This window comes from Colobus angolensis, unplaced genomic scaffold (genome assembly GCF_000951035.1).
Source record: "Colobus angolensis palliatus isolate OR3802 unplaced genomic scaffold, Cang.pa_1.0 Scaffold622, whole genome shotgun sequence".
Lineage (NCBI taxonomy): Eukaryota > Metazoa > Chordata > Mammalia > Primates > Cercopithecidae > Colobus > Colobus angolensis.
The window spans coordinates 508,014-521,037 of record NW_012119844.1 but is presented as its reverse complement, the minus strand read 5'-3'; the positions used below and the strand labels follow the sequence as shown (position 1 = coordinate 521,037).

General features: G+C 34.3%; 1 protein-coding gene across 4 annotated transcripts in view; it reads left to right on the top strand.

Annotated features, from left to right (window-relative positions):
* CNKSR2 (connector enhancer of kinase suppressor of Ras 2) overlaps positions 1–13,024 on the top strand; it is a 292,795-nt gene that overhangs the window by 217,533 nt on the left and 62,238 nt on the right. For all 4 annotated transcript variants that reach the window (XM_011963747.1, XM_011963746.1, XM_011963749.1 and 1 more), the window contains 4 exons: positions 7,733–7,781; positions 8,187–8,359; positions 12,421–12,494; positions 12,776–12,847. In XM_011963747.1, coding sequence (XP_011819137.1) covers positions 7,733–7,781; positions 8,187–8,359; positions 12,421–12,494; positions 12,776–12,847 — 368 coding nt within the window. The remainder of the gene's footprint in view (positions 1–7,732; positions 7,782–8,186; positions 8,360–12,420; positions 12,495–12,775; positions 12,848–13,024) is intronic.

Below are 13,024 nucleotides of genomic sequence, written 5' to 3'. Positions count from 1 at the left end.
TGGGATCCTGCATAAGAGTCAATCACATCTTTCCTTTAGAATCTGATACATATGACATTCTTTTTGATGGAACATTGACTCTGCCCAACCTAAGTAGTTTGATTGACCTTCTCTAGATTCTTCCCAATTACTGTTTTTTTGTTCTTATTTGACTGCTAATTTACTGGTTTATATTTATAAAGCATGCTTATTTTCGAGTAAGTGTGGAGCCATTTTCAGTTATACATGTACCCCAATCCTAAAATAAAAGTTAAAAAAAAATCAGGTCGACCTGACTGACAGAATCCAGAGCTACCTCATCCCACTCTAATGAAAGACCTACGGTGTGCGCAGTGCCACATCCTTCACCCTGATTGACTCCAAGTTTTTCTTTCATGCACCAGAATGAGGAAGGCCGCCAACAACAGCAGACTTAAGTTCTATGCTGTTATTTCTTATAAGTGGAAATTTTTTGACTTAATATTTAGTTCTACTGTCATCTTACCCCACTTCCATATATTTACTTTTTTCTTCCTACATACAATAATTAGAAAGTTAAGAGAAAACATTTTTTGTAAAATATTTAAAATATCGAAGAGTTTTACTTGTTTATTAAAAAAAATATGTGGAAGCAGCTATCATCTATCCCAAGTGTTTCAAATTGTTAAGCACCTTCTTTTCTTATGTAGAAGAAAGAAGCTATTGGTTTGACTAGTCACTGAAGAAATCTTGGAACTTTGCAGAAAATTACAGTAAGAGGAAATTGCTATTATTGCAACAAGAGAATACTTTGATTGCAAATTTTTCCATAAGTGTGTCAATTTGCAACTTGAGAAGAATTTAATAGTAGCTGAGCTTTCAAAATGTAACACAGAAACTGATGTTTTTCACAATTAAAATAAGTCCTTCTGATAATTTGAGAATAAGAATGACCCAAATTACCCTCCCCTAACACTTCTCCATCCAAAAGAGTGGGGAATGAAGTTCGAACAGAACATCTGTGGACAGAATGAAAGACAAATGGTCTTTTCAGGCAAATGTCTGAAAAAGGGATCTTTCATAGCCAAACAGAATACTGTTGCGTGCATCGCCATGGTTAAGAAGATCAAAAATACTTTCATAATGGCCTTTTATTTTAGCACATTCTATTTTTATGGAAAGAATTATGATTTCAACACATTCATTCATAATTCATATAATTATTAGCATAAATATCTTTTGACACCGATTTAATGTACTTTTGCCAGGCATATTGTGAATTTAAATTTAAACTGTTAAGTGCACTAAGACAATCTCAGTGCAAGTAGTACGAAACGAGATTGGATAAAAGGAAATTTTTCTTATCTACCAAAAGGAATGGCCTATTAAAGAACAGAATTTTCAATAATGTATTATACATGGATTCATAGACTTCTTCAAGTTACAACAATCAGCTAATTAAGATTACAACCTGTATTCTTTGCTGATGGTTTGTTCAACATCCATTCACATAACCAGTATTTATTGAATGCCTACTGTACTAAGTCTTATTCTAGGCAGAGGACAAAGCAATACATAAAACGGGCAGAATTGCCCTTTTTTAATGGAGTTTATATTTGGAGGATGTCCAGGTGTTAAACAAGAAGTGTAAGTATTTAAGATAATGCTACATGCTCAGAGGGGAAACAAAGTTGGGAAAAAGAACAGAAAGTATTGAGGGCAACTGGGATAACAGTTTTGGATAGGGAAGCTTGGGAAGAATTTACTAGAAAGAAAGCCTTTGTGTAATGACCTGAAGGAGTTAAGGGAGTGAGCCACGACAATATCTGGGCAAAAAACATTTCAGACAGAAGAAACTACAAGGGTGAAAGTCTTTAGATGGGACTATACTTGGCATAATCTAGGAACAGCAAAGGTAGCTGGAACAAAATTAGCAAGGGGAGAGAAGTAGGCAAAGATAACAGGGAACCAGATCATGTAGGGCCTTCAAATCATTGAAAGGATATAGGGATTTATTCAGAGTGACATGAGAAACCATTGAAGAGTTTTTCATATAGGAATGGCATGATTTAAATCATATTTTAACCAGATCACTCTGGCTCTTGTGCTAAAAATTAGAGGCGGCCGGGCTCAGTGGCTCACACCTGTAATCCCAGCACTATGGGAGGCTGAGGCAAGCAGATTACTTGAGCCCAGGAGTTTGAGACCAGCCTGGGCAACATGGCGAAACCCCATCTCTACTAAAAATACAAAAATTAGCTGGGCATGGTGGTGTGCACCTATAGTCCCAGCTACTCAGAAGGCCAAGGTGGGAGGATCACTTGAGCCTGGGAGGCAGAGGTTGCAGTGAGCCAAGATCACGCCGCTGCACTCCAGCCTAGGTGACACAAGACCTTGTCTCAAGACAAATATATATATATATTTATTATAATATATATTATATATGTATATATAATATACATATATATGTAATATATAAATACATATAATATATATACACATATATATGTGTGTGTGTATATATATATTAGAGGGGGTAAGAACAGAAGCAGGGAGAACTGTGTGGGGGGTATTTCAGTTATCCAGGTGAGAGATTGTGGTGGCTAAGACCAGGGTGGTAATAATAGAGCTAGTGAGAAAAAGTCATATTATAAATACATTCATTGTGAAAACAAAGCTGGTAAAACTTGCTGATGGATTGGCTGTGGGGTATAAGAGAAGGAAAAGAGTTAAACTTGACTCCAAGGTTTTGTACCTGAGCCACTAGGGAGGAAAAAAATGTAATTACTATTTAATAAGATATAGAAGAGTAAGAGAGAAGTAGATTTGGCTGACAAGTGATAGACATCATGAGCTCAGTTTTGTACATATTAAATCCACTCAGTAGGCAGGCTTTAGCTCAATCAAGAAGTCCTGGCTAGTAATATGAATTCTTAAGTTGCTAAAGATCAGAATTTATAGAACATTCTTAGAAAGTTCAAAGAACTTTCACCCAGATGCACACTATAATAAACAGAAAGTGCTAGTGAAGGCATTAGAAAGATTTTAATAAATGATGGTTTAGAAATAATGAAAATAGGATTTTTTTTAGAGAATTGGACTTCAAAAATGCTAACAAGAGAAATCCATTTTTGGTGATCAATAAGCATTACAAGCTTGTGCTTTAAAGTCACATACATACACACCCTCACACTCACCCTACCCTAAACGCATAGCAATAAAGTGAAATAAAAGATAGGGTTATGGTCAAAAATGAAATCTAATCTCCAGGTACCAGAAGTAACAAAAATGCTCAGTGATAATTGGGACCTAAAGCCACATATCTTAGGCACCGAATCCAGAAAAAGGTAGAGATGCCTGAGAGTCTTCTCTAATGAGTATCAGAGAACCAATGGACCTCAGCTATGTCAGGAATCTAAAAATTGATTCACGAGGTGTAACCAACTGGGAAGGCAAGCAGAGCTTCCTCATTCATGAGTAAGGAGGTTAAATAAAGATATAGTTACTGAGAAATAAATAAAGATACAGCTACTTGTATAAAACTGAATTCCTAGGTGTCTACAAGTAACAAAAACAGATACTCAGAACCATAGGCCATGCCTCTCCCACTTGGATTTCATGGATGGAACTGCAACCCATTGCCACCACTGAAACGACTGGTTAGTGTCCCAAGGAATAGAGGCAGAGACAGCAAAACGCTTAGACAAGAGGGATGAGTGCAAAAAGAAACACCCCCCGAGGAGGAACCTTCAACCCAAGCTAAAATTCCAAAGCATCTAGAGAAAATTAATACTTTTTTAAAAAAGGCAGTGAACTAAACAATGAGGTGATTTTCTTCACTAAATGCGAATTACAGGAAAGTCACAAAAGCCCTTAAAATAAATTTTTAAGTAAAAACAGGAAGGTTAAAACAGTGCATATTCAAAAGAGCCACTACCAACTAGATATCCTGGAAATGTAAAATATATGAAATAAACACTCTATAGATAAGATAAACTTTAGATTAGGTACAATCAGAGAAAGAATTAGGAAATTGGAAGACAGTAAAATGAATTCCCCTAAAAGGCATCGCAGAAATATGAAAGGATACAAAATAAGAAGGACACATGGAAGATAAATTGAGAGGTACCAACATATGTCTAGAGTTTAAAAAAGGGACTAGTAAAGAAGAACATTTGAAGAGATTTTCAGAATTAAATAACACTTTCAATACAACACAAAAAATGCCAAATAGAGTTGAATTAGATAAATTGTAACCTAGACACATAATAGTGAAACTGCAGAATATTAGGGATAAAGAGAAAAATATTTTAAAAGCTACAGAGAAACTAAAGACAAATTAAAACAAGCAAATAATGGTGTAACTACAGATGGCTCAAGAGAAAAAAAAATAGATGCCAAAAGAAAATAAAGTAATATATTCAAATTGCTGAGAGAAATTATTTTCAACTCAGATTTCTATACCCAGCCAAGCTATTATTCAAGAGGAAGGATTTTCAAACATTAAAACTAGGAGAGTTTGCCACTCACAGACTGCTGTGAAAGAACTTCTAAAGAATATACTTACTTGAGCATAAACTTGGAAGAAGGGTAATCTGAAGCTAATATGAAATATACATGAATGAGATATATTATGAATTTTTACCTCATGAGAAATACACTTATCATGAATGCAAAGATTCTAGGCCTCTTTCATTTTTCAGTTAGTTGTTGTAGCACCTTATATGATCAGCTGTGTTATGAATTATGGTCATATATCTGTTTTTAATGTCTTGCTCTTATTAAATTTGCATAATCTTAAAACTGGAAAAAATGTGCCAATTAAATTTCTGTCACTGACAATGAATAATTCCATCAGTTCTACTAGAAAAGGCAATACAGGATGATAAATTTGCACCTCAGGGGTGCTTAATAACACTGTGGCTGATGACATAAGGAAAACCCTTTCTGGAGATTATTTACGTCCATTATTTATGAATAATGAACAGTTTCTAATATAAGTTTGTAAGGGATCTTTTTGAATGTGAGGCTGTTTTGGACGTCCCCAAGACTGCCTACATGTTCAGTGATTTGCTAGAAGAACTCATAGGACTCAACATATAGTTGAACTTACAACTAGGATTTATTACAGTGAAACAGCAGGAACATACAGACAGATCAGTAAGGAAAAAAGACACCTGTGGAATCTAGAGAAATCTGTGTGTAGGCTTCCTGTGCTCTCTCCCTCCCATGATAGGTCACACAGAGCATACTTTCCTCCCAGCAGCTAAAATGTAATCACGTGTGTGCAGTGTTTCTGTCCAGGGAAGCCCGTTAGAGACTCAGTACCCAAAGATATTGAATTAGACATGTAGACATCCTCTGCCTAGCAACTACCAAAATTCCAGACTCCCAGAAGGCAGGTAAGTATTTTGTGCCCCATGTGGGCAAAAAAATCTTATCATTTAGGGAAGCTTCTTATCAGTATAGGGAACTGTTTACCAGCCAAGTTCCTAGATGCTAACCAAGGGCAAATACTGCAAGTAGGCCTTTCTAAGACGGCAACCTCAGGCCTGCTATATTAACTCTTTTCTGCACAGAGACCTAACTGTATAGTTTTAATAGATTTTCCCATTACTTCCAAAAGCATATAATACAATTAACTTTTTCATTTTAGAAAATGTCAAGCCAATTGGAAAAATAATAAAATCTCTCTTAAGAGAACTTTATTTTAATATTTATAATATCTATAAAAGACATCTAAGGCTTTGCTTCTTTGAATGATGGATAAATCTGTATTTAATGTCTAGGATTTTTCAGGTTTCCAGTGCACTGATTATACTCTGCAGTCATGATCTTTATGGAAATATATTTATAGGAAAAGAAAAGATAATCTTGTTAAAAAGAAAACCTGGAGAGTATAAAATATGTTTCATGTAGATTTTTAGAGTAGACATTCAGGTTCTAAGGAATAGCATGCAAAAAGCATAGAAGGTACATTATATAACCCAATTCTTTCAAGCTATCTGTTATCTATGTAGCTTTCTAAAAACAAACCACCTCCATCTTTGTCATTTTTCAAAATAATGAGCTGTGAAACTATAATGGTTACTTGTGGAAATACAAAAGGAAAAAAAACTCAATCAGTAATTTTATCGTGTAACCATTTAGGGAAAATAACTATCTGTAAATTAGCTATACTTAAGCACACTAGCCTGAGTTATTATTTGAGTTATTATTTTGAAGCAAAGTGCATTCAAGAAAATCAACATAACATAATGGGTTTTATCTTTTATGCTTTCTCTCAAAATTTGTAAATTTCTATAACCATGAGTGCTACAAAGTTTGATATATGTGTACACACACACACACACATATACCACATACATATATATTTATATTGCTTTAACACTTGGGTGATTATTTCTGGAAAACTTTGTATGTCAGCAAATTATCTGACCCTTATCTTTAGCACTGATACTCATCGGTAATACTATGTTCATTAGACTTGTATAAATCATATATAGAACAAAAATTATTATATAAGTAGAATGTTGTTTAATGAGCAATGATACTAAATAATAAAGTATCACAAAACATGAATTTATTGTGAAAAAAGACCAGCAAATTTTATATAAACAAAATCCAGTTGCCCCTTATAGATATATCTGTGTAAAGAAAAAGAAGAATCTATAACCTGATTTTCATTTTGAAGGAATATCTGTGAATTAAAAGCTCACATGCTATCTCTGTTCCCTTTTAGCTAGCTAATCATGTGAATGTAATTAATCTTATTATACCGGTGAATAATATGGCTTAGTAGACTAACTGGAGCCAGTGATGTGTAGTCATTAATCGAAAGTTAGACCAATCAATATAGTTATGGGTTTTTCTCTAGACATATCAAGCTGTTCAGGTACTTAGCATGGAGTGAACAGACAGGTAGGTTTAACTGGGATGGATGTTTAGCTCGGCAAGTGTGATGCAGAGAGCATGGTCAAGGGAACGATTATAATGGTATCCCATGGAAACAAAGAGGAAAGAAATACAGGCACAAGAGGGTAGTAAAGTCAATGAACTGGATGCCTCAATGAAGTGTTTTTTTAAATGATGACATGAGGGTATTAGACTATGTAAACCATATGTATTACATACAGTGGCTGGAGTGTGCTTAAGATATCAAACATATGATCATGAGGGTGGGTACCTGAGGAGTGGGAAAGTAAAGGTTATTATAACTGAGGAACCAGGGTGCTGACATCATCTACATGAAGATTAGCCACCAATAATAGTGACAGAAGTAGGCATTAGAAGAAAATACTGTTCCAAGTGCTGAAATATTTAGGGACTAAGGAAGTAGGAGATCAGTAGGTGGTGGTGGCTTATGTAATAGAATGAACTTCATGTGAACAAGGCATAATCATGTTTTCTTGCTTACTTTGTTAGATTTTGTGAGGCTCAAATGAGATACTGCCTGACAAAGCACAATATATCCCTGAAAAGGTACAAAGTAGTGTGTGTGTATAAAAGCCTTTAGTTTTACCAAATGCTTTGTGCCCTGATTTCTCTGCCTACAAAATACGGGTAAATATAATATCCTTTCCTGCTTCACAGAAGATTAGGCAGTTAAGTGACATGATGTATACGAATTTGTTTTGAGGCTTTGCAGGAAAAAAGTACTTCCTCTAACAGGGTTTAGAGTCATCATTTGGCTCTTGAGAGTTCTGTATAGCATGCTGGTCCTCTGGATCACACCCTGAGTATCAGCTAACATTCTTTTTATCTTTGATTTCAGACATTTCAGCAGTCCTCACTGCAGCACAAATCAAAGAAGAAAAACAAAGGTAAGAAAAGGAAATGAAACCTTTACCTGCTTATTTTGCTCTTTGATAATCCCCAGCACACTTCATCCATGCCCTCTTTCTTGCCTGAGCCCAGTGTGGTTTAGAAGAGCACAACCCCCTAGTGTGAAAGCTGCCAGCTTCTTCTTCAATTCAATTATAATACAAGGTACCTTTTACAACAAATGATCTCAATAAGTTTTGAGACTGGTGTTACATATTTCTGATTAAGATGTGTGTCACTTATGTGAGGGAAAAATATTAAAGATTTTTATATTTCTCTAGTCTAATACAATATAAAAAGAATTTTTAAGGTTGCGAAGTACTCATACTTCTTTTTGGTATCTATAGATTAATCCTCTACTTTCATATCTTTTACAAAATTGAAAGAGCATTTCCACCCTGTAGGTCCTATAGCAGGCAAGAGCAAAAGACGAATTTCTTGCAAAGATCTTGGTCGTGGTGACTGTGAAGGCTGGCTTTGGAAAAAGAAAGATGCAAAGAGTTATTTTTCACAGAAATGGAAGAAATATTGGTTTGTCCTAAAGGATGCATCCCTTTATTGGTACATTAATGAGGAGGTAAGATAAAGCACATTTTGTTTTCTCGTCCATTCTCTATCTTTAATCAAAAGAACCATTTTGAGGCTTATATTTTAAAATCATATAATCACCTTAAGGCCAATTCAGTAGACTTCTCGGTATTTTTCAACCCACCCTCTTAAAATGATTGCATGTTGGGGTTCTAGAAAGATAGATGTCTCAATTATGCTAATATACCAACATATCTGAAACACAGATAAAGTGTAGTAAAATTCTGTATATCTAAATAAAAATGCTAAGCTAATCCAAGCAGTAGCTTAACTAAAAGGATTACATATGGAAATCTGACATTAATTTTTAAATGTCTTGCTTTTGTTCAAAATTGTACACTTTTTTTCTGTTTTTTTCTTTTTTTTAGAAGTGGGGAAGGGGAAGCCCTTTACTAATTTAAGCAAACTAATATCACCTGAATTTATTTTCGTTTTCTTTAAAAATGATCTACTAGACTAGTTTTGAAAATCTGCAAGTATTCATTTCATTTGGCCCAATGAGGGGTATATATATAATACATTTAAATTATTCTTATGATTTTCTGGGGGGTTTTAGTACAACAGATTTATATCCAGAGTAGTCATATCAAAACTTATTACATATCTTGACAGATATGCCAAAAGCATTTGTTGATATTCCCTTTATTCTGCACTTGCTTTTATTCCTTTGCTATAGCCATCTATTAGTTCACTTTATTAGTTTTTTAAAACAATGATTTCTGCTATTACCTTATTTTATAAAAAATGTATATGGTTTAATGTAGTTTGCTGGGTGAATAGTCCAATACTATTATGTTAAGACATTCATCAATTTGCATTTGAATATTGTTGAAATATAATTTAACAACATTATTATGCCTATGATTATAACACATAATATCTAGATAATTTTATGTTCCTTAGACAGGTTATAATATAATGTTATGTTGTGTTTAAGAGTAGACTCAGAAATCACACCACCTGAGTTACTGTGCCATAGTTTCTTCATCCGCAAAATGGGAGTAATAATAATGCTTATCACTGGACTACCATATGGATGAAATGAATCAATGCCTGGCACATACTAAGTGTTCAATAAACATATGGTAGGCCGGGCCCAGTGGCTCACACCTGTAATGACAGCACTTTGGGAGGTTGAGGCGGGAAGATCACTTGAGCTCAGGAGCTTGAAACCAGCCTGGGTAACATAGTGAGACCCTGTCTCTACAAAAAATTTAAAAATTAGCCAAGCGTGGTGGTGCACGTCTGTAGTCCCAGCTACTCGAGAGGCTGAGGCAGGAGGATTGCTTAAGCCAGGGAGGTTGAGGCTGCAGTGAGCCATGATTGCACCACTGCACTCAGAGCAAGACCCTATCTCCAAAAATATGTGTGCTATTAGTAACATTTTTCAAAGGGACCTCTCATTTTATTTATAAAATCTTGAATTAATATTTTTCTATTTAATGTAAATGTCTATATCACCTATATAAAACTATTTGGTTGTTTTCTGTACTTTTGACATTTTTGTGGCAAATCACCCAATTACCTAAAATATCCTGTGCTTCACTAAGTGTGTCTTATTTTAAATATAGGAAACAAACCATAATTTTACCTACAATTTCGTTTAATAGATATATATTAAATACTTTTTATATGCCAATCAAGTGTTATCAAGATATAGTATCTCTATGTTTCTCTTTATTGTAAGGTCACTTGCAGGTTTATCTGCCATATACTAGATTATATGCTATCTTTCAAAGTTTAAGTGGTGAAAAACTGTGGCTCCTTTTTGTTGAACTAAGTTTCATTCAGCAAGTTATTGTTACTGTTTGCCTTGTGAGAGATGAGTGAAGAATTCTACAGTATACATTACAAGAAATACCTTTAGTATGATAATATTTTAGGAGAAATGTAAAAATCCCTCATCACATCATTATGAGGAGATAATAACTACCTCAAAATATTTTAAATTGTTCAAAATTTTAAATGTTTACATTATGACTGTCAAGGGTAACATAACATAGAAATTAAAGTTGGGAAAAGGATTTAAAAATATTGTCTTGGCTGGGTGCAGTGGCTCACACCTGTAAGCCTCACTTTGGAAGGCTAAGGCAGGCGGATCACGAGGTCAGGAGATCGAGACCATCCTGGCTAACACGGTGAAACCCCGTCTCTGCTAAAAATACAAAAAATTAGCTGGGCATTGTCATGGGTGCCTGTAGTCACAGCTACTCAGGAGGCTGAGACAGGAGAATGGCGTGAACCCAGGAGGCAGAGCTTGCTGTGAGCCAAGATAGCGCCACCGCACTCCAGCCTGGGCGACAGAGCAAGACTCCATCTCAAAAAATATATAAAATAAAAAAATAAATTGTCCTTACTCCAAGATTGGAATAAAAAATATTCAAATATTGAAAAAGTTTAATACTACTCTTTTTCATAACACACACATTCAGTCACCGTCAGTAGCATCAGATTTTTGTTTTGCATGGATGCTTAGCAGTGAAAGCATTCATACAAATATACACTCTAAAAGAATCGAGAATCTCTTTTTTTCTCTCTGTAATAGTGGATGGGAGTATAATCTCATTTGAACTTGATATATAAGGAGCTATGGATATAGCATAGATCAAATAAAAGAGATAGTAAAACTCAGAGGAGCTTGATCATGAGCAGGAGAAGGGATACAATGATTAAAGCATTTAGCAAAAGATAGTTTTAGCTTAGTTGGGATAACTCGTATCTAACTTAATAGTTTAGATAATTCTTCTATCTTGTTTTTCCATCCAGCGTTAGAGAGAGGAGGATTTTATGGATTTTATTCCATTTTCCAGGTGAAAAATGACTTTTATATATATAGCACGTACCCCAAGCCAGATATTTGAAAGTCAAATTGACCTATTTCATTTGTAAACTCTTGAATGCACAAAATAATTGTTATAAGATGCTGACGAGCTTGCAGAGAAGACAGGAATACTTGTACACTGTTGGTGGGAGTATAAATTAGTTCAGCCATTGTGGAAAGCATTGTGACAATTCCTCAAAGAGCTAAAAGCAGAACTACCATTCCACCCAGCAATCCCGTTACTGGGTATATACTCAGAAGAATATACATCTTTCTACCATAAAGACATATGCACGTGAATGTTCATTGCAGCACTATTCATGATAGTACAGACATGAATCAACCTAAATGCATATCAATGACAGATTGGATAAAGAAAATGTGGTACATATACACCATGGAATACTATGCAGCCATAAAAAGAATGAGATTATGTCTTTTGCAGGAACGTGGATGGAGCTACAGGCTATTATCCTTTGCAAATAAATGTAGGAACAGAAAACCAAATACCACATGTTCTCACTTATATGTGAGAACTGAATGATGAGAACTCAATGCACACAAAGAAAGGAACAGCAGACACTGGGGTCTACTTGAGGGGGGTGGATGAGATGAGGGAGAGGAGCAGAAAAAATAACTATTGGGTACCAGGATTAGTGCCTGGGTGATGAAATAATCTGTACAACAAACCCCTGTGACACACATTTACTTGTATAACAAACCTTCATGTATACCCCTGAACCTAAAAGTTAAAAATAATTAAATAAAAGATCATTGTTATATAATTAGAGAAAATCAAGTTTGATAAGAGATTTGTTGGAGGAAAATTGAATCAGTAAACATCCCTAAATTTTACATCTGAACATTACAAATAATAGAAAATTGTGAATTACAAAAGTGGACTACGTTTATTTTATATGTACTAGAAAATAAGTTATAAAACACATTCCACTTTGAGAATTAAAGAATTTTCCATTCTCATTTTAATATGAAAAACATTTTTTAGAAGTTCTATGCATATTTTTATTAGTAGTATTCTAAGTGTTCAAAATATATCTTCAATTTATGGAATATAACAGGTAAGCATCGAATTCTTATCTCTAAAATGTCAAATTTAAAGAATTAAAGGAACAGATTTATTAGTACAGATATTTAAGCCATAGTTATAGAGTATCATTACCTTCACACCTTTGTATATAATAACCTAACCAAGAGTCTTGCCACTTTAGGATGAAAAAGCAGAAGGATTCATCAGTTTGCCTGAATTTAAAATTGATAGAGCCAGTGAATGCCGCAAAAAATAGTAAGTTGATTTTATTTGGGAAGAGGGAACAATAGCTTTTTTTTTTTTTTTTAATTTCCAGCTTTTAAATTATAGGTTGCTCATTTAATGCTTTCACATTGAGGTAATAAGAAAGCGGTTTTGTGGGCAGAAAATTGAACTTTTTACTGATTTCTGTCACCATGATAGAAGCATTATATATGTGAACTCGGGTTAGATGTTGAGGTAATTGTGCTCATCAGAATTATTTGGTTCAAACTTATTTCCCAATTGTAATAAATGTGCTTTGTTTCCTTTTGCAGTGCATTCAAAGCCTGTCATCCTAAAATCAAAAGCTTTTATTTTGCTGCTGAACATCTTGATGATATGAACAGGTAAATTATTTCAGAATATGTAGAAGGTCAGTGAGGCCTAGAATTCTAAATTTTCTACAGTAATGCTTACAGAATAATGTCACTGAAGTTTTTAGATCAATCATTTTAAACTAAAATAGACCCAGACTAGCTCCATGCAGCCATATCTAATTTTTTTTTTTTTTTTTTTTTTTTTTT